Source organism: Channa argus, chromosome 8, assembly GCF_033026475.1.
Source record: "Channa argus isolate prfri chromosome 8, Channa argus male v1.0, whole genome shotgun sequence".
Classification (NCBI taxonomy): Eukaryota; Metazoa; Chordata; class Actinopteri; order Anabantiformes; family Channidae; genus Channa; species Channa argus.
The window spans coordinates 3371990-3395187 of NC_090204.1; the positions used below are offsets into that span (position 1 = coordinate 3371990).

Here is a 23198-nt window from a genome sequence, read left to right on the forward strand (position 1 = left end):
TCCTCAGAAAGGAGAGTTCAACTGAAGCAATACCTATAAGTCAAGACAAAGGGGTAAAAGCACACTGCCTCTTTGTCAGCCTCTTTCATTGGGCCAAGCCCAAATCATGTGATTACAATTGAACAGCAACGTCCCTGTCTGCTGCAATTGCTTAAATAGTTGCTCAGGTATTTAAAAAGCTTGGATGAAACTGTCATGAGCTTAAACTCTTTCATGTCTTTATTCTTCCGCTGTACTAAGGAGATTTTTGAGCAAAGTCATCTGTATTCAGTAAACAAAGTGGTATTGATGAGTTCTATGTGGTTTTGCCAGTGAGCGAGCCAGGGAAGGGATTATGTCCCCAAGCCAAACCCCAATAGAAGTTTGAAAAAGGGGATAGATGTGCAGTGCTCATTGTAGCTGTAGAGGATAAGCGGTGTTCAGCATTAAAATAACAGCTCAATACCTGTGTTATGAAAAGGTTTAGAAATCTCAGACACCCTTAAGTGGGAAATATCAATTTAAAGTCACAGAATAATACATTGACAAGTTTTTTAAGAGAGTACAAAAGGTGACAGCATTGTCCACTTTGTTAGGAAACAAGTTTGAATTGACACTTGCGATGATAAGAGCTCACTGAGGGACGTCATTGAAGAAGGGGTTTTTGGAGGGCATTCTTTACTAAACACTCCAGTAAGTGAGGATGAAAGGGTGTAAATACAGCAGCACATGGCAGAAAATGTATGAAATCCAGAGATGTGGTAATCCACCATTCTTGCAGTATAGGGATTACACATGTTCTGATGTCTTGCTTTCCATTTCTCTGTTAATAGTGTGGTTTCAACCATTGTTCAGCTACTGTATTAGCGGTGTTACTTTGTTCTTAATGTTGCATCTGGTCAGCAGTCATTTTGCAAAGAAGGATCTGGCAACATCCACTGTGGGATTTTTGTTCCACCTAGCACTATGATATTTTATATCTGTTTTTCAATTATTACAGAACATACCTATAGATTTCCTGCATGGAGATTTACTGGCAACATTTTTGTGGTTGGTGTTACACCTACAGCATACCTTTTAAAAAAATAAATAAAAAAATCCATCTTGAATATTTTCTCTAGCATTAAATATTCATCTGAAACAAGCAAAGGGAGCAGTGGATATCATTAATAATATAATATAATTATAATAATATTATATTAATAATAATTTATCATTAGTGCTGCCATCAATCGTATTATTATGACTGTTGTATATTTGCTAAAAAGCATGGCATTAGCTTTGTCAATGTGATCCCATCCATTTATACTAGTGTGAAGAGCCCAGACAGAACCAGAAAATCCTGAAAATGACATTCACTTGGACATTGGAAGCACTTAGTTGTATGACACATATCTGAAAAATACAGCTAATATGCTTGCTGTGTAGGCACAACCTTATGTTCATTGGGAGCTTATTACTACCAATACGGTGCTAATAGGTTTTGAATGAATTGCTTATGGTCTTTTGTTCCTTGTTTTTCTTAAAATAGCTCACACCATTCACCACGTACCTTGGTTTTCATTTATTTCAAGCATTTTAGTCTATTGAGCTAAAGGTTACACCATTAATTGTTGCTTGTGCTGCTTGTATTACGTTGAGCTATACTTAGAATATGTTCATGATTTTATGTGTCTAGTAGACAACAGTCTATAATAATGTGTTTATAGTTCAGAGATAACTCCGTAATTGGATGGTTTTGGAAGCTGTGATCACACAATATCACTACCACGTGAACCCATTAACCTTTAACCTCACACATCATTAATGACAATATAATAAACCCCTATTGAATTTATATATATATATATATATATATATATATATATATATATATATATATATATATATATATACACACACACACACACACACACACACACACACACACACACAGTGCAATGTATTACTTTATAATATATTGCACTGTTTTATTTATTTTAAAGGGGAACAAGGAAAGTAGTTTGTGGATGTTGGAGTGAGCAATATGGGAAAAATGCTATACAATTTTTTTCTTAACTGTTTATGATAAAATTATGGAAGACAATATTTGTAAATACCGGCATCATGACAAAGTACAGCCCACACAGAAGTCAATACCCAATGCTTGTACTGTCTGCTTGTTCAGTTCTGAGACCCCACTTTTGAGACAATGGACCGAACAGGTCAGGTGTGAAAGCAACCTTTTACATTTTACTGGCTGCCAGAGTCAGAGTTTTAAATAAATATGTATTCATAACTGACTTACAGCTCTTACACCACAGGTGTACGTAAGTCATCTTACTTAATTTCTCATACTCAACAGATTTAATAAAAAAAACAAACAAAGCTGTACTGTACATGGACATGATATCGTGGCTGTTACAGAAATGGTACTAGGTGAATTTTAAACCTGATTATAAATATATAGTGAGATGACCATATCCATTCCAGTCAGCCAGAGTTTTAAATAAACATGTATTCAGAACTGATTTACAGCTCCTACACCCCAGGTGTACAATTACAAAGACACACACAGCTGACAGTTTAAGCCCCCAAATTACACGGTTGCCTCCCTTTTATCATATTTCATTGCCTCGGTCCTCACCAGCACAAGCATTTGCAGCCGTACGGCCAAACACTTGACTTGTTTGTGAGTTAAGGATCATAATTAACTCTGTCCAACACTGAAATGTGTCCTCTTGCAATTCATACTTTTCTCATAAGCGGAGGATTCCAGTCTATCTGGGTCTTCATAAATTACATTTTAGGAAGTTTTTAGAGTCTTTGTGTTTTTTTTCTAGAGAAACCCCAGTCAAGTTAATTATCACCTAGACTTGCATCGTAGACTGTCCTTGAAACGCCCAGCTTTATGTGTGCTACAATCCAAGTCTTTTCATTTTCCTATTCGATGTCGTTGTACATCTTCAGAAAGAAAGGCAGCTTCTTCAAAGTAGAACAAATATTAAAAACTGCAAAGTTACTGTTCTCCCTCAGTAGCAGTCTAGGAACACACCCTGCTGACAGTCACTTCTTAAGATCAAGTGCTCGTTTTAAAAATGAAAGGCATCAATTAACACATCAAGGTTGAGGGTGGACCCATACTCAATTTTTCCCCTTCAGCCTGTGCAGGTAGCTACAAGAAGTCCTTCTGTTGTATGATATGCTTTTCCTCTGCTGTGATAAGAGGCCCTGGGATAAAGCCTGTCAGATGAGGCCAATTAATGAAGGCTTGATGTGATGTTTTTATCTGTTCAAGGCAAATTTGCAGCTCCTCTCAATCACTTTTGTCCCCTCCCAGATAAGCTTCACTTTGTTGACTTTGCCCCAGTCCTATTTCAAAACCGAAGGCACATATTAGCTACCCATTTGAGAGTGACATGTGTAGCTATAGGCCAGAATTGAATAATGGTCCTTCATCTTCACCTCTGTACTTAGTGGATTAACAGTTTGATTTAATTGTGAGCCATCATAGGCACTACAACAGGCATTTTTGGAGGCAAAGACCAATGACCCCCCTCCAAGCTCTGAATGGCAATTTCAATGTTAAATCACTCATCACACACAATAGTTATTATGCTTAAGACACAAGTGCGATATGCCACAACACATAGTGCTATTAAGGGGACACCTAGGCCAGTGATGTGTTTTTAATTATGTAAATATTCAACGTTGACCATAGACTCCCATGGAGAAACCATTAAGAGGTATTAAAACTTGTTATTGCAATTTAAATTCATTCCTTTGTATCAAAACCATTATGCAATCTAATACATATTTAGCCAAGTTTTGGAATATTTTGAAGGTTTGCTGCTTTTGGAAGGAAGTTCTTTTAGCCCAAGTAATAACTAATTTGTAAGGTTGTTTTCCAAAAAGGTAGATAGTAATAAATTGGCTGCTATGACCACATTAGCATTCGAATTAAATTTCTTTTATACAATATAGTGACATTAGCTAGTGGGCTCTTTGTAACACTGAGTTATCTCTTTTCCTGTCAGATTTATACATTTCTTTGTATGTCTTTTCTTCCCTTTAAAATAGTAACACAATTTACATTTCATCCCTCAAAAAACTTAACTTTTTTCTTGTGTATAATATAGTGAGATGCACTGACCCTGTTATGTGTAAGCTGGTATTTAAATAAATACTTATTTAGCCACACTGTTGTGCAAATGTAAAGCGCTATAAAATCCTCGTCTAGAGGTGTGGCTTTCATATTATCTGTCCAAAAATGATTCTGTACCTGAACATTGTCTTTTACAATTAAAGTAAATCGTCCTTTGCCTTTTACTGTTTATTTGCTGAAAATGTGAAATATACAGATTATTTCGTTGTTTATTGTTGATGCAAATATAGTTTTTAAAAACTGCTATCTACCACAGAGGTATGCGGGAGATGGTTAAGGTTGTGTTGTGATATATTTACAGCTGTCAGTCAGTAACCTCCTGAGACTCAGATAAGATAAACTCCTGAGACGTCGCATCTTACCACTTGCAGTATCAAGGAGCACATACTCCAGTCATGCAAGCCATCCAATTCTATTTGATATATCCCAAGCCAATACAAGCTGTCAGTCAGCATTAAAGTCAGATTCACATATTTACAGAAAAGTTGTGCTGCTGTCATTAGGGAGCAAAGGCCAACAACTCAAGTAAACTACTCAACAGCTGTTCAAAAAGTCATGCAAATCTTGTTAGGAAGTTTTGAGGTGATACTATAACAAACATAGGTATTATGTAGTGTAATAAGTGATATTTCTATATGTAAGTGATGCAGACATATAATTTTTGTTTTGTTGTAATTCTAAAACTCTGCAAATTAATGATGACACATTATAGCACAAAGTAAGCATAGAGCGCATTTTCAAACAGCAGATTTTTTTCTCAGTATTTAGACCTTGCAAACTTTCTCTTTACGTCTTGGTTGTAGGATTGTAACAGCGTATTTAACTTGGTAGCAAAACTATTTACTTGAGAGGCACAATGAGGACCAACGAAAGATAGTATTTTTGAGACTTTAGACATCATTGTACCATAGTTACTTGACAGGGAGACCCACTGACAAAAGGAAGATTCTGGAACGGATAAATGATGGCTGCCTGAAGATCAAACGCTACCTACTGTCTCAAGTGGTACTAAGAGGTTAAAAACATAACCGGGGGGGGGGGATCTATTACAAAACACACAGGGAGCCTGTGTATATGCTAAAAGAAAAATGATGTGGTTCTGTATAGTGTGTAGTTGGACTATAGAGTTTTGATGAGGTTAAAAAGGAAGCTGTTTTAAAAATGACAGCCAAAGTGTTAAAGATGCAAAATGTTTCACATTAGTGCCTTTTATGTGTCCAAAGTGTTGGACTAAAAAGGGATGGCTTTTTTTTTTTCTCAGATTTTCTTTTTTTTTCATGTCTCTTTGTGGTTATCTTGCATCTCTCAGTAGATGTTTTATGACTCGTTTTGGTTCTCTTCAGTTATCACTTTTTAATTAAGTAATTAAGTAATTTAATAAGTAATTGTGTCTCTTTGAGTTAGTTGTGTGCCTGTACTCATTTTTGTACTGTACATCTTTGTCTTTCTGTCTCCTTGTAAACATTTATTGTCTCTTGTTGTTATAATGTGTGTCTTTGAGGTTGTTTGGTGTCCCTTCATAGTTGTTTTGTGTCTTTTTGCCTGTTTGCTTTTCATTTATTATGGGAATTTCCGTGTCTATGGTGATTTGTGTCTCTTTCTGGAAACGTGATAAAAACATTAAGAATCAAGGTCACCCAAATGTCTGAGACGTTCAAATTCTGTCATATGCAAAGAGACAAATCTGAAACAGCATAATGAACACATTCGTCTGGCATGTCCATGAAATGGTTCCTGTGTAGAGGATCTCAGCAGGTTCTGATGTACAGTTACACTGTTGTCTTACATCTTCTAGCTATTATTAGCATGATCATACATTTCACATGATGGACAGTGGAACACTCTTGCTACTTATTCATTTCTCAGGCATTATTCTGAGGAGGGGTACAGGATGTAGGATGCAAAATTGTTACTCTTTGTAGTAGTCACAGCTCCAAATCTTATTTGTAATGGCTATCAACTGGTCAGGGTCTTCACAATAGCTAATGGGCAAAACAAATCAGTATTGCCTTGATCGTTTTGATTAACCCTAACCTTATCCCTTTGTATAATTAGCCTAATTACCACATGAGAAGCTTTACACTGGCTGACTGATGGCTCCTCATACAAGTAGGTCTGAAATGTTCTGGTTTTTAATAAAGGCTTCTGTTTAAAACCTATCTTGCTTAGGTTGGTAAACATATTCTAATACTGGTCAACAATGACACACTAATTTGAATTTCAAAGCTAACACACAGTGACAGTTCATAGCTCCGCCTCTCTTCAAAAATAATTGAAGGATGTGATGATGTATTAATCAAATTCCCTTGAGTAGATATGAAACAAAAACACACCGATGCACAGCTGGTGTAGAAGCAGACAACTAACCGTTGATGTCCGTTGCTGCAACTGGCCCAACAAGTTTGTTCTCACCTTTCTGGGGAACACATGCTGCCATCCGCTTCTATCAAACTGGAATCAGCCCCCTCTCATTAGGTCACTGTCTCAGTGCAGATGCGATGAGTTGTGATTGAGACCCTCTTCTTAGCTGATCTTTGAACAGAGTTACTTTGACACAACAAAAGGTGATTTTGCCTGCTAGCATTCTCACACCTGTTGTCATTGCTGGTTTGCGTTAAGTGGCCAGTGCTGGGGCAGGGATCGACTTACAGCAGGGGACAGAGGTGTTGGCACAGGATGCATTGTTGATGGTACTAGAGGTGAAGTACCTTCACTGTAGTGTATCAAAAGCTCAGAAGACCCCTTGTTTTCCCCACACAGTCAAATGAGACCTTTCTGACCTAACTGTGAAGCCACTGGTTTAACTTGAATGTCCCTAATCTTTTCTATCAGACTCCATACTATACTAAAATGAACTTAACCATTAAAATAAGACATGTCTAGCTTCTTTAAATATATTAAAATTAGCATTTTATTATACAACTTATTTCTATTGCAGTCTCTAAAGGAAAAAAGGGGAAGAGTTATTTATCCAACCTGAATCCAGGACTAAATTTAGTAATTCAATCTGCCTGTCTATCTAATGTTAGTATGAAATATACTTAGGTAAATTATAAGGTTTTAACTGACAGTCCATGTGAGATCAGATGCAATGTTTGCATTAGAACAATAGAAACAGTCTACCCTAATGTTCGGTGGTGAGATGCACCCACCTAATAAAAGATCTTTGTTTGCTTCACAGCAGTGCCACATTCAAGCCGGTTTCAATTTCAGAGCAGCACATACACGTGACAACAGTATTATTTCGGCCTGTCGTCAGTTTGAGTCATACGAAAGAACTAACGTTAGTTGGCAACAACTAATCAGATCTGGTGTTTGACACTTTAACCAGAAACGACAAAGATTACGGCTGGCAAAAATTAAAAGCTGCTAAAAGTGTCAGACCTGTGGTCAGAACGTACTCTGAGCTGTTGCCCAAATTTGTAACACAGTATCGATGTATCGATGCAAATTATACTATAGAGGGTCACAGTAGCCAAAATAAATACATGGAAAACACTTTTCCCCTATTTGTTAAGCAATATCCTTTCTTTTCATGCCTTTTGGGACTTGCCAAGACCCCTAACTTGGTTTAAATTTAACTGTGGTGTTTTCCTTTACTTAATCTGTACTCTACATGTTTTTTTTTTTTGTTGTTTTTTTAGGGATAAGTTTTAGGGAACACATTACTGTCTCACATTAGTGCACAGGAAATTCCTGACTAAACAGTACTAGGAAGTACATTTAACTTTTTTTTTTTTTCACATTTATATGCACTTGTCAGCTTAATACTTTTTAGGTAAATTTGTGATAAAGGCCTGCAGGCAATGTGCAGATAATTTCATCAGATTCCCACTTGTTCTTAGCCACGTGACACTGAGTATATATTCTATAATCAATGATATTTGTAGTATGTGATAGTTCTGAATTGACTAAAATAAATGAGGCCACAGAAGTAAAATATGAATGCCTGCCTTCAAATAGTAGTAGTAGAATCCATAATAAAATACTCTTCTTTTTTATGTTGACATAATTTTGTCATGTAGCTGCACTCTGCAGTGGCTATGTTTCAGAACATGATGTTTTACTCGTCCAGTCCTCTGAAGCCTTGACACTGCTCTTGCGCTTCCACTACTACATTTTTAACACTTAAAGGGGCCACAAAGCAGGCTTTTGCATTTATTGATGTCAACACGTGGAATAGTGTTGGACATGCATCCCTTTCAAATATTCCCCCTTCTGCACAAAATATTTCAATATCCATAATGACCACTTGAACTTTTTGTACATCCCTGTTTCCAAACAGTGGAATGTGGGGAGTGAGTGCTTGTTTGTGTAACGTATTAGTGTATTCAGTCATTCAACCAGCTCTCTGAAGCAGAGCAAGTCCAAGTGCTGGGAAAACTCAGCAGCAACCTCTTGCAGATGGAAAGCTTTAATTTTTAAAGCGGTTTCATCCGCATGGCTGGTCCTCTGCACGTTGCGTCACGAACCGTGAGTGCTAATCCCAGTCACCCCTCTATTTGGTATTAAAAATCTGCCAGCCAAAGTCTAGCTCCATCTTCGTCTCCTTGGTGTCTTTTTGAAGTGATGTTTTGATCGGTGCCAAGTGAACCAAGGCCTGTGTAGTTTTTACTGAACTCTACTCCTGGGATGAAGCACCAGGTGGAAGAGAAGCAGCATCATTGCCTTTTAAAGGGCAACTACACCCTAAATTATTCAATTATTTTTTTGTACTGCACACGTGACTTCATACAGTTGTGGTGGCATTTGAGATTCAAATGGGTATGTTTTTTTTCTAACAATACTTAGCAGTGGGTTACAACATTAAGTGTACTATTTGAGATGTGACTCAATGAACACAGAGAATTTTCCGTTTATTCTGCAGTTACCCTAAGATCCAGACTCTCACGGCTTTGCTCACTCGCAAAATGTCTGGAAGTAGTAAGTCGTGTATTGTAAAAGCAGGAGATCCTGAACACTGCCACAAGTTTTTCAGGTGTACGTTTTGAACATGTGATTCAGTCTCTGCATCCGAAAACATTTGTTAGAAAGCATGTCATGTATTTCCACCTTACAAAAGAAATCTCTGAACCCTGCCATTTTATGTTAGAATTCGGTACTCTCTGTGGTCCTCTTTGGATGGGTTTGTTTGATAGTTTCCTTGGTGGATATGAAAGATTAATGCAGCAGAAACACCTGCAGCAGTTCCTCAATGACAGCTGTAAAAGTGCAGTGGAACAGCTACGAGAAGACAAGGCAAACTGCAAACCCATAAAGCAAACTGTTAAACATGGTGTCACAGCTTTGTGAGTCATCTTGTAACTGCCCCGACAATCAGAATTGACTTTCCTTTCATGGGTCTTCAGCACAGAACCACCTTTTTTGTGACTGCATGTGTACCGTTGACCCATGCCATACGCCTCCCTTATAGAAATTAATTGGATATGTATTCGTACATTTTCCTGTGATGAGTTCAATTTATTTCGTGGTGTGTGTGTGTGTAAATTGAGGAAGTTTCACTTTTATCACAAAACACATTAAAGCTAATACTGAAGAGCAGTGAACTGATGCATAATGGAACTTATTAAGTAGCGGGAGCTCAAACAAGTCAAAGCTAAATAAACAAAAAGTTTCGTGTTTAATCAGCAGACTCTTCTCCGCATTGTGCTACAGTATGTGTAACAAACATGACTGTGCTGTGCAAGTATGTGTTGCATAGTGAAAGGAGAAAGGCCAGAAATTACAATAGCTCCACATCTGGTGAGTCAGAGTATGTTTACTGCAAAGTTCAAATGATATACATATGTTTTGCACTGTATACATTGTGATCGCATGGGTTGTGTGGGTGTGCTGGCTTCCTCTCACAATCCAAAGCCGCGCAGGGTGAAAATGGAAACTTGTGACTTTGACAAGTGACATATCGAAAGTGTCCCAGTCGCTGCTGAACGGGACAGTCTCTAACCGTGCGTGATGGCAAAGGGATGGCCAGAGGGCAGGCAGTAGAAAATATTAACATGTACTTAATCTCACTGTACTTACCCTATAGTGCTCTGTGGCATGTTTTAAACGGATTCGATTCGAATGTGGTTTGGTCTGTGAAAACAACAGAAAATACTGAAAGCCACAATGCCTTAATCTGTCCGTATATGTGAAGAAAAAAAGAGACACCACAAACGAAAGAATGTACACGTTTAGAAAAGGGCTGGTTTCTAAAGCAGCTATTAATGAGTGTACAAGAAAACTGAATTATGAGTCTATTGGAAAAAAAAGAATGGTGTCAGATCAAGCATGAAGATATTCAAAACAAAAGGCTGTACACCAATATCAAACAGGAAACCACTCATGTGATCATGTGAACGCTTTGAGCAGGGTTGCTTGTTGAGATAACAGTGCTTATTTTAAGCATGTTCGCTGGAGCACCTTGTCACACAGGGGATACGGGACACTTGAAAGTAAAATGTGCTAAAATGTACTTTTGGTAAAATTAAAAATATGGTCAAGTTAATATCATGAATAAATATGCCAATAGCTTTTCTTTCAGTTTAGACTTGACTCTGTCTGACCTGGGTTTTGAGATATGTGTCATATGAGTTCTGCCTCTGCGTATGTGCTACCGAGGTAATTGTGGTGCTCAAAACTCAACAGGAACATAATTGTGGTGCTCAAAACTCAACAGGAACATCTAACTTTAAAATTATTATTGTTATTATTACTCTTAATGAACCACAGAAGAACTATTTTTATTAGAGACCATTTCTCCAAACGAAAGTAGATTTACTTTTAATATGAATCATTAGATAGTTTTACCAGTACAATGGAGACATGCAATTAAAATTCTTTATTTACACAAGTAATCTATGAATCACTGGGGTAATTACAGAACATTCTGATGTCTTCAGTAAGCTGGATGCAGGATTTTGTCCCCAAAATGGCACATGTACCACTTGTTTTGAAGAAACTTTATTTGAACAGATGTGCACTTTAGGCCCCAGTAAACATAAAACAACATCCCACTGTGAATTAGTTGCAGTCATCAAAGAATGTAACCACAAACTGCAACAGAAATTTTCCATTCAACATGTCATATACTAAGTCTTACTCACACATGCTAAGATCATTGCTTCTTTTTTCCCTCTGCTTTCAATTCATCTTTTATTTTGTTAGCCATTTGTGCGTCGAGAAATGAAAGCATTTGCATTGAAAGGACAGGTGGGTGTGAGACACCAGCGCAGCGTCTGAATTGTAGCATTAAGAGCAGAGAAAAATATCAAAAGTAAGAACCATTCAGACGGCAGGAGGAGCAGGGATTTGAGCAGATATTAAAAGATGATTGTGCGTGGGCTTCTCTGCTGTGCTCCGGAGGAAGAATGTAAACCCTGTATCAGTCAGAGTGAGGATAATAAACAGCAAAAACATCAGAACACAGCACAACAAACACAAAGCAGGATAGGAAAAAGCGCCGCATATAAATAGTTCAAATATTTCAAGTGATTTCAGAATGCAGTGGTGAAATAGTGGATGTTTGTGTCCTCAGCCACAGCAAGTTCTTTTACTCTGTTGTGTTTTTTCACTGTAACTGTATTAAGGACACACAAGTCGACTTGTCAGATAAGGTAAAGTCATCCTATTGATCAGCTATCAGTTAGAGCTGCATGTTGAAGCAGCAATTTTATATTTTAATGTGATGCATTTAGTGCCACCCACAATGAAACCTCCAGAAATAATGAATGTAAATGTAATTTGAAAATGAAGTAACACGTGTTAAATTTTTCTACATGACTTGTAGATCAGTGTTCTGTCATTCGTGAACACTGATTTGATCTCATTTTTGACAGCTACATCAACACTAACAAATCATTGATGGTTACATCAGTGTTACAGCATTTTTCAATACTTTTCTGTTGTAAAGTCTTCTTGTTTTTAAAGTGCTTTGTTTTCGCCGCTCTTTGTCTCACATATCAGAGCTTTGATTTGTTGTTTTCGTGTGTGTGGAAGAAGGATGTGAGTAAAGAAAAAAGTGCGAGTCAGAGTTCAAAGTGATTTCCTTACCACTTTCATGTTTTGTTTATTATAACTTTATCAAATTAGACACATTCATAGGCATCAGAACACAACGTGTATTATCTTGTTTTGTTTTTCTTTTTCAAAAAATAATTTCACCAGCTGGTACATCTTAAGGCAAATGTGTGTATACCGGCCACACTTGAAGGTAGGGTGAACAGCCTGTTGTCTGCACAGGTGAGATGCATTTTTTTTTCAACCATCTGTCTCACACACATCTAAAGGAGCAGATATGTGTTGCTTTGCCGTCTACACGTGGCACTGTTTGTGGTATATGCCACATTAAATACATATTTGTTATATATAATATATTATATTTTTTCTTACATATTTACACCCACACTTAATATTGTCACTGAATGCATCCTGTGCAGACAGACAGACACACTGCTCATGTGTTGCTCGTGTTAATGTTGGCGTGTCAGTGGCTCAGTTGGTGGAGCAACCATCAATGAACCCCCAGGTTGGTGGTTCAGTTCTTATTTCCTCCTGGCCACATTGTTAAGATGAGCAGCTTTAGTGTAGCGTCCTGTCCAAAATACAGAGTTTAGACACAGTGTCATACTGCTACTCCTACCTCTAGTCAATTTAATCTTTAGCCTGACAAAAGATATTACTATGTATTACGGTGTCTCCCACGTGCGTGTTTGTTTCCTCGCCACAAACAATGGTGTGGATGCAGCCTCCCGCACAATTTTCCAATGGTAAAGGGAGTTTTAGACCATGTCAGAGGATTTCACAAGTACTTTATTTGAATCTTACTGAGGCCTTTTAAGAAGCTGAGAACATGCAATTACTGCTGCAGTTTGACTTAGCAGAGCCTGTTTGACTTCTAAGCTCTGTGACAAGTTCATTGGTACTTTGGTACTTGAAGAAACTGTCTTTCCCTTTTTAGCAACCATGTGGAACCCAGCGAACAGTAACGACCAGACGGCACAAGTGACTGCCAGGATGGAGACCACTCCGTCTTTGGGTAGTGCAAGCATCTCCATCTCCCAGCAGCAGGCACCCAAGAAATTTGCCCCTGTTGTTGCACCCAAACCCAAGTTCAACCCTTACAAACAAATGGGAGATGCCTCGCCCATTGACCCTGCAGGTAACAACACAGGATACACAATACATGATACACAAAATAAATAGAGAGTTAGAAATGATCTGAAAATGTGTCGTAACTGGCCCCCTCTCACCTATTTGTCCAACAAAAAATTTTAGCTCAGAACAGTTTTTCTTTTTCTAAATTCAGTTGGAAGTTTTTTTTTCTCAGCTATTTAGCATCTCAATCGTTTTTGCATTTTGTATGCCGCATTCTTTATTTTCGGTTTCCTGCTTTCTGCAATTTTTTCAAAGTTTTTCTCAACGCTCAAACTCTCTTCATCTTTGACTCATTAACAAGTGAACCTGTGCAGCAATGCTGATAGTCCAACTCCTGAGCAATTTCAAATCAGCCGACAACTCCAACTTACACGTCCTTCTGTGGTTTACTTTAAAAATGCTATTTAACCAAATTCTTTAATTTGTTAATTGTCTTACAAAACAAACTTACTCCGAGTAAGCCAGCATCTGGTTCGGCCATTGTTTGCCAAACATTATAACTACTCTGCATTGAATTCTATAGTTGTAGGTTTAGTATACCATATTTCTTTGAGTCATAAAGAGCTCAATGATGAATGAGCGGCTCATAGCACTTTTAGATTCACATGTAAAACAGAGGTGACAGGAGTGTAGTATGACATAGACTGCGTTTGTATGCACTTACTCTAAGTAATCGGGATACACAGAGAAATCAGCTTTCTCGTGTAATCAGGGAACAATGTTTAAGTCCACTTAAAATATTTGATTAGTGGGTAAATGAGTATACATGCAGAAGAATAAGATGATTTCCCCTCCACTGCAGACTAATTTTGGAAGTGTGGCGCTCAGATTATAACCGTATAGTGATTGAAAACAGCCCTTTTCTTTTCTTTTCTCATGTCGCTGCACAGAGACAGCGTAGGGGGAGAGAAAGGAAAAACAAAGTGGAGACATGCAGCTGATTCACAACGGGAACTGTCTAAATTTTAAAAAGTCTGTGTGGCAAAGGGATTTGTTTAAACTTCTAGGTGGCACTTTGTGTGAGCTAAACTTTCTGTTGGACTTTAGGCCGATTTTGTTTTAAAAAAAGAGGCTACATCGCCCTGTTAATGATCCCACAATTCATTCAGCCTTTCACTCAGATGCATGTTCCGGTCTGCAGCCCTCTGTTGCGCACATATACAGTTAAAGAAAGCCGATTGGAGAACTGGTTATGCATATACATGGCAAAGAAAGTTTTGTTCTTCAACAGAAATCTACCTGGGGAAATCAGGTTTTCCCAATTGCCTACCCCGATTTCAGAAAAAAGCTTGGCCCTTTACGTGACAGTTAAGAAATCAGCTTTCCCAATTAAACTCGCTGTAACCTAATTAGGTTCATGTAAACACAATAAAGAGAACACAGTTCACCCACTGATGCTGCACTTTATAGTCATGGTTATTTTTTCCACACCTGACATTTAAGAATCTTTCTTCTGTAGTTTTGGCCATTTTTACTGTAACTGACCAACTTTGTGAGAGTGTTTGTATTTATGTTACGCTTTACAAAAGCACCCACATCTGATGCTCTTCTGATTTGCATAATTTGCATAGTGCCAGGAGGTTTAGTTGCGGAATAGTCTACTGGTAACTTGCAGCATATGTGTAATGGAGAGATATTGTGTGGTCGTCTCTGAGGGATGTGCTTTGGTTTTTATTAACTAAAGAGATTAGTTGTCAGGTTACGTTTTTATGTGTAATTAAAATAATATTTGATTTAAAACTTTTGTAAAAATTTAAACAGACAGCATTTCACATGTAAGTGATGAATAGGATCTCTTACACCCTGGTCCTCCCTCATTTAGGTTGCTAAAGACATAAACTATACACTGTGAATGTTTTATACTATATTTATAACAGAGACCATGCTGTGGGCCTAATTTCTAATAAAAATACACTGTAAGTACTGCGGTTTGCAGTTGTGTGAGTTAAGGAAGTCTTGTGTTGTCTGCTGTTTTTGGTCTCCTGGGAGCTGATGGTTTGTGTTTTGAAAAGGGTGCTTGGTCTTACCTGTCAAAACACAATAAACATATTCACCAGTGAAGATTTAGCACTATAAGTTTTCTATAAGTAACTTATTTATCTAGTCTTTTTTGCTTTGCAATAGTCTGGCATTAGATATATATTTTAGGTTGATTTTACTTGGTTATTATTTAATGATGTATGATGTGTATTTATGGTTTACAAATGCAGAGGCTGTGCTCAGCAAAGCATAACGCTGTCTGTTTTACATGAGAGGGATATGACTCTACAGTGCAACTATTGTGTTTAAAATCTTCTTTGATGACTAATATCTGTTGACAGTGTGGGCCATGTTATCAGATATAATATTTAGTGTCATTTAAAGACCTTATAAATTAAAGTCACTGATAAGAAGTGTTTTTATGTTGACGTTTAGTTGGTCATTTTCATTAGTTTCAGATGCAATGAAACAAAAGCGAAACAGGATAATTAATCTCAATTATTAATAAAAACTTGTAATAAGTGTAAGAGTAATTTAATTTGTAATAAGAACACAGGAAATGATTTTGGAGTCACTGGTTAGAAATAACACTGACAACTGAAAAGTTCAGACACCTACTCAGTGCTACCTGCAGGCATTTTAAAATGCATTGATGCTGTTTGTTTGCATATGTTAAAAGTGACTGTACCATCCTATAGGACAATGTGTTCAACATTATGGTTACAATGTTGCTGAAGCTCCAAAATATGGTAATTATTATTCAGACTCCACTTGCACTTGTCTGAAGTCTTCAGTGAGCAAGATGTTACGAAGGTAGAACATGACACCCGGAGAATATTATACACACAAATATCAACCCACCTTCCCATCTGGTATATGCGTTGTAATGTGAGCATTATCTAAACCTCTACCCTCAACCCCCCCCTGAGAGTCCTAGATTTCCAAAAACAGGGGAAACGGTTATGAAATTCGCCAAGCAGTGAGAACACTGAAAACACTGCTGTCTGTGGGGGTTTGTGGTTTGAGTTGTGGACCTGTCTGGTACTCCAGATGTTAGTTTTGTAAAGCTTGTTCTTAGACGGCTGCTTTATGTGCTCTGCCCACCACCAAGACAAACAAACATTACCATTGTTGAGCTTTAAGATGCTCAGAATGTGTTTTAATTTCAATCTTAATGTCCCTCTCCACTCAAATACAGTTTGTTTCTTATTGCAACCTTGTGAGTGCAGTCTGACATTATAAACTGTTTTAACATTTATAAGAGTTTTCAGTAAGGGAGAAGCTGCAGGTATAAAAATTGGTAACCAATAATATAATTGAACATTTTTGTGGAAACAAATGTATCACACAATAAGAATTAACGTCCTGGCTGTAAGCCTCTGTCCGCTAGTGCAAGTTGCACTTTACATGCATGTCTGTCCAGAATCATTTACGTTGTGGACACTTTGAAGAAATGTAATTAAAGATATTAGATTAGATGTGTTTTATGGGAAAGTGAAAGTCATGACTCTTTTGATATGTATGATTCTAGTGATGAATTTTCAGTGAGAAACATGGTGTCTTCACTTCACACATTAATTTTACAGAAGCATTAACCTTTGACCTTCTGGAAATAAAATGCCCTCACTAAATCCTTTTTTCCTACTAGATGTTTGTGTTAAATGTGGTCATCATTAGTGCACAAATTCTTGGATTATGGCTGCAAATGTATTTTGTAAGGTCATACTGACCTTAACCATTAACCTACAAATGTAAATCCGTTCATCCATGAATCCAAGTGTATGTTTGTGCCTGATGTAATGGAATTCCCTCTAGCCATTTTTGAAATATTGCGGTGAATGTAAGATCACAGTTACTCTGACCTAATGGGTTTATCCAAGTGTGCCGCTTTAAAAGAAACTCCCTCAGCGCAATCCTGAGATGTCGTGTTCCAAAATAATGGGATACATCTACATATGGATGTAAGAAGGATGGAGAACCTGAACACATCACACCTCCGTCCATGATTGTAACTGGTCCACAGGCCGTATTGCCTTTAAGACTTTAAAACATGTCTAAGGGGTTTCGAGTTATAATTCTTAATATGGACTCAAAATTTAGCATTGCACAGAAATAGATAAATGAGCCCTCCATTTTTTAGTATAGGTTTTTACCTCTGGACATGAACACATTAACTTTGTAATTTACAATAACTAGATTTTTATACCTAGTTGATGATTTGTGGTGTCATTAAAGCTTTATAATTCCAAAATGATATTCTGCTACATAACATTTAATCCAGACTTAATGCCACTGTCTTTTTTTTTCCACAATTAATGTGTGGGAATTAAGAGGATTAATGAAACAATGTAAAATGGGCGGGGATACTGTACATTTGCAGATGAAATAATTGTTAGATTATGCTTAAAATGTTCAACTTGAATTTAGTAATATTGGAGCTCCATTGTTAATATCTCATGACCTCAGTGACCTGAGAAAAATGTTAATCCCACTTTTTCTATTGTGTCTCTCACACTTTTCACAAGCACTGTCACAGTAATTACATAAACTAAGTAATGGTCAGAATTTTAAAAAGACTCAGTTGAGGTCTTCTATACTGTGAATTGCGTAGGGAAATATGTAACGAACACAACTCATTCAGGGTTAAATGTTCCTTTAGTTGTTGTCAGTGTATTGTTATTGTCCAACTTCCTGTAGGTTGCAGCAACTGGTAAAAAATTTAAATGATAAAATATTATGATATTTGGGGTTCAGCATTACATTGCTGCAGCATTATTTTTCATTAAATCATCAACTCTGGATGATGACAGTGATTGCTTGTTGTCAGCATTTTGAGCGTGCACACATGTAAAGCCATCACCAGACATCTCCACTTGACAACAGATAAGTCGCCTTTATGACCAGATTATCTGGGCCTGTTGATTTATTTATTTAATATTTTTTACATCAAAGGGGGGGGGGGTCTAGCTGATGTAAAATTGAGGATTATATTAAAAATTAGGGACAAGTCAATTTGGCACGTGGCCTTACTCTTCCTTTTGTCTAGCAGAGGCCAGTATCGGGCAGGAATGAGCAGCCATGTGTCGTGCAGACAAAGAAGTTGGGGGGGGGGCACAGTTAGTGAGGTCTGCCCTCAGATTTTTAGTATGAAGTTGTACTGATTAAAACCCCAGGAGGAGGAAGCGAATGACATATGTGTCTCAGACAGGGACCTCTTTCTTTCAAAATCCTTTACACAAGATCAGATTTTAGGGTTTAGGTTTGTCTCATATGGTACATGTGCTACATGTGAGGTCAGTCACGATTACTTTATAAAATATTATTTTGCCCTGTGGAGCAGCCGTTGCTTTAGTTCTTGGATGCAGGAACTATGGTACAAAATGTAAATGTACTATAGAGATTTTGTCTGTATACTTAGTTTAAAAATGTATTTAAAAAAGACAACAGCATGGGTTTAGCTGCATGATTGACATCGGGAGCAGCCCTTCAACATACTGTAGCAGAGGTGAACCAAATCTCATTAATAACCGTGCAAGATAATGCAATCCAGTGCATTGTCCCTGAAGCAAAATTAGATTTCAGAAACCTAGAGCACTGAATCTTAACATTTGATCCAGGGTGGTCTCAGGCTACCTGAATGCCAGGGGTGGGGGGAGAAAAAATCAAAAGGGTAGCTGATGCATTCAGTTGGGCCCCGATCATTACAGAACAACAATGCACGTTTGGTTACAGCCACAGTAGATGGGGTTTGTAAGTGCACATATCATGGAGGGTGAAAATGACCGTTGGACAGTTGGAGTTTTCTTTTTTTTTTTTTTTTGCCTGAACCTGCAAAAATTGCAAAGGGAACGATTAAAATTTGTTCTTTGTTCCAAGAAGGAAAAATGCCTTAGACAGAGAGCAAGCCAAGATTTAAAGCGCTGACCTTCTATCTGTGAGGCAGCAGCTCTAACCCCTCCGCCCTGAGCTGACTTACAGTTATATCTTTACAAACATCCATAAAAAGAGAGTTAAGTCATATTTTTGGAATAGGTGTATGATTGTATGATGATGTGCGATTTCGCAATAAAACAAAAATCCTTGTCCGAGACTGAGAACAATACAGGTAACTATGTTAACTGTATACAACAAAGACGGCACAAATTGGGCCTAAAAGAGGCTGTATATCTTTGAGGGGCACTGTTTTTGGTTTTGCTCTACTGTGGGGGGCACTTGATCATTTTTGTTATAGTGTCAAGGCACCTTAGAGGGCACTTCCTTGTTTTTGCCCTATTTATGGGACAATCCCTCACCTTTGCTCTACAGTGAGGTCACCATAGAGGGTAGGTTTAATGCACTGTTAGTTGATAAAACATGCTCACAGTAGACTGTACCTAGACAATGAGTGGTCCTCACAGCACTCTTAGAAGCATGCGGCTCTAGTTGATGTGTTGATGACTGTTTTGAGTCAGCTCAGTGGTCTCTGGGACTTCTCTGTTTCGATGTAAACTACGCATGGGAACAGAGTGTTAAACGTGACGGTGAGGACACAAGTTACTTTCCCTGGAAATCCACTTTCAGTTGCCTTTTTTTATTTCTTTTGACTCAGTACTGCCCTTCATTCAGTAGATACAAATGACCTTATAATCATAGTTTTAGAGATGTCTCAATGTGTTGGTTTTTGTTGTTGATACGGTTCTTTGTATCTTTGCTTTAATGTACTTCAAACAGCAGCTTCAGATGTCTTTTTTGAATGATTTTAGTCAAGTGTCAAAATGGGGATTTTTCTTCTTGTCTGACTTAAGTGACTGTATTTAGATTTATATGGTGCAACCAAAGAGTGTGAGCCGCCACAAGAAAATGATTCATTTTGGAATGAGTCATCATTAGCAGTTTCATTCAGATTGTTCTAATATCAACTGATTAAAATCTATAGCTTTCAATTCGATTTTTCATACCACATAAAGTACTACTCCAGTCATTTTGTGTCAGTACCACACTGTTATGGCTCACATCCACTGTTTGCTGATGATCAAGCTCAATAAGTTTTAGTAGTGCGATAATCATAGTGAAAGTTAAACATCCGAGAAGTGCTGTTTTGGATTTAAAAAAAAACAAACTTTTCACACTAAGTTACCAGAAACCCGCTAATTGTTTGCTCAGAGCAGTTCAGAAGTGTTAAACATGTGCATAAGCTGTTTTTATTCCTCCCTGCTTGACTGGCCAGAGGCAAACTGACTACCGGTTGTTATGTCAGAGTCCCTCATGGGTGTCACCAGGAGAATTTACAGGAAATCCACCAATGAGTGTGTCAGTGTCCCCATAGAAACCGCAGGCTTGTGCTCTGAGCATATACCACTTTTATCTAAGTGGAATGTGTACAGTACGTCAACTACTTGTTGTATTTTGTCTTCAGTGGGGGTAAAATCTATATACAGCATTTAAATAATAATTTAAATGTTGTTTTCTATGTTGAACATGCTCAAAGTAAAAAAGAATTGCATTATGTGGTAAAATTATTAATCTACCGTTGCCTGAAAGAGGCATTTCACTTCTCTAAATTTTCCCATCATCTTACAGAGAGGCATGGTACGGTATTATGGAAAGTCTATTCTTCACATCCTGTCTAGTGTAGTGATGTCCCTGTAATTGAAGGAAGTGTAAATGCTGAGTAAGTTTTTACAAATTTAATTTACACTTGAAATCTTTCTCTTCATGTCTGAGGGACTGATTTGCCAAAACGATTAATGGCAAGATTATATTCAAAACACAGTGGTGCTTGTTTTGTAATAAATTACATATGCTTGTATACGTTTAAATATGAATTGTAACAATACCTTGTGGGCAGACACTAAATAGTTTATGATACCACTTCCAATTCCAAGGGGCAGAGAGAAAATAATCAGCTGATGGCCAACATTGTTACTTTAGCCCATCTTTGGCCTTTTTCTGAATAAAATACAAATATACCTGTACAGTGGCTGAGCCCAAACTTTCAGTGGGAACAGCCGTTTTCCATTTCTACGTCAATTGTAGGATTTCTTGACATTTTGTTTTTGAGATTTATGGCAAATGTACAATATCCAGCATGACCTAATATTTGCACAAACAGTAAAACGGGCAGATTTATTTGTCTTGTCTTATTAGACTGCAAATATTACCTAATGTATACTAAATTACATTGTTCTGTTGCATCGTCTTTATCTGTATACCCCTGAATTGCTTGGTGGTAAGCATCTCAATGAAATTGTTCACCATTAAATAGATTATGACACTTAATAAATTACATCAAGTATTCATTAAATGGTAATTGTGTCTAAATGCCACCATAATATTTACGCCGTGGAACTGGATGTGTTAGTTAGAAACCCCTCTCAAGGGCGTCATAATGATGGGTCACAAAGCCATGGGCTATAAGTTAAGAGTAAGTGCATTTACCTCTCATAGCCTTTGACACTTAGAATAACGGGTTTTAGGTTTACAGGATGGTCTAGAGTGGCAGCGGCTGCTTGGAAAGGTTTTATATTGTGAAACTGGCTGAGTTTACACAGCAGTGACTGTCTGCTGTGACATTTGACTGGCTTCATTTACTCTCTCTCTCTGTTTGTTTATAAGAAATGACAGCAAAGCTCCCCTCTCCACCTTTGATGAATCACACTTTCACTCATCAGAAAACCTCACTGACATCACAGCTCAATGCACTAATTGTTCAGCCCATTTATTTTTCAAGTGTTCTACAAAAAAAAAATGCTGGCTCATTTTTTTTTTTTTTTTTTTTTACTGGATTTGTTTCTTTTCTTTCATGAAAAACAAAATCCTTTTATTGTTCCTGATCCCAGTTTCTCCCCACATGGGAATTCTGCTTAGGAGTAGCAGAAGCCAATTTTTGTCTTCGCACATAAAACAAGTACATCTCTGAAGACCTCAGATCCTCTCCCTCGCATCTCCAAACCAAATGAAGCCAGAAATCACTCGTCTATACATATCATGCTAATTAAGAGCAGTGCTCAACTGCTCTTTTTCAGCGGAAGACGGAATAAAGAGGGTCCATAATTATGTCAAAACAATGTGCTCTCAACCTCTGCCACAGCACATTTGGAACGGGTATGTAGAGATAAATCATGTGAACTGACACCTAGGACTGAAAGCACTTTGTCCATTTTGTCTGAAGGGGATTCTCCACTGAATAAAATACAGCCATTTCTTTCGTTTTATTGTCTTTTTTAATGCAGATTACTTGAGGTTTGCGCAAATATGAAAGAGTGTACAGTTAAACATTTAAGTTATGATTGACGTCACGATGTCACGTTATGATTGTCACACGACATTCATAGATTCACACTGTTGCAGTCCTTTGCTCTTATTTTGGTTCACTGCAGCCTGTGTAAATGCAAACGACACCAAGCCTCAGCAATAAATCAAGTTAAGATCGTGGAAGATAATTTATGTTTAGTGCGCCCAAACACATAAGCAAACAAAATGAGAGCGTTTATGAGTTTTTTAGTGATGGACCCAAATTCTTTCTGCGTTTGAGGTTTCTTCCCTTTCTGCCATTCTGTTGCAAACTGTTTCCTTCACTTAACTTGTGGATGCATTATGCGAAAGGCTGTTACATTTTGTGCCTTGTCCTACAGTAAGTCCCCCAATGCCAGATGGCTACCGCTTAAACACATGTAACTCTGATAATATTGTACATATGCAAATCTCTAAACATATGCTCAACCTTTAGCAAGCATTCTTCCTCCCCCATGGAATACACTAATCCTCACGAGCAGAAATATTAAAACAAACTTATCTGCAACTCCTTTCTCCTACAGTTGTCTGCTGGTATGTATCTTTTCTATATAATTCCAAAGCATTTACGCATATGGATTTAAGTACACTGCTACTTCAGTTGTCAATCACTAGTCGTATACGGCACTTGAAGTGTTGTACGTATCACCCGCTTGAAACATAAAGTTTAATATTAGTCCCAGTGTCA

The 23198-nt window shown here is 37.6% G+C and overlaps 1 protein-coding gene across 7 annotated transcripts in view; it reads left to right on the plus strand.

Annotated features, from left to right (window-relative positions):
* lpp (LIM domain containing preferred translocation partner in lipoma) overlaps positions 1-23198 on the plus strand; it is a 129542-nt gene that overhangs the window by 28776 nt on the left and 77568 nt on the right. For 4 of the 7 annotated variants that reach the window (XM_067512704.1, XM_067512705.1, XM_067512701.1 and 1 more), the window contains one exon: positions 13062-13262. The exons of the other annotated variants lie outside the window; for them this stretch is intronic. In XM_067512704.1, the coding sequence (XP_067368805.1) occupies positions 13067-13262 (196 nt within the window). In that variant the 5' untranslated portion in view covers positions 13062-13066. The remainder of the gene's footprint in view (positions 1-13061; positions 13263-23198) is intronic. 7 annotated transcript variants of the gene reach the window in all.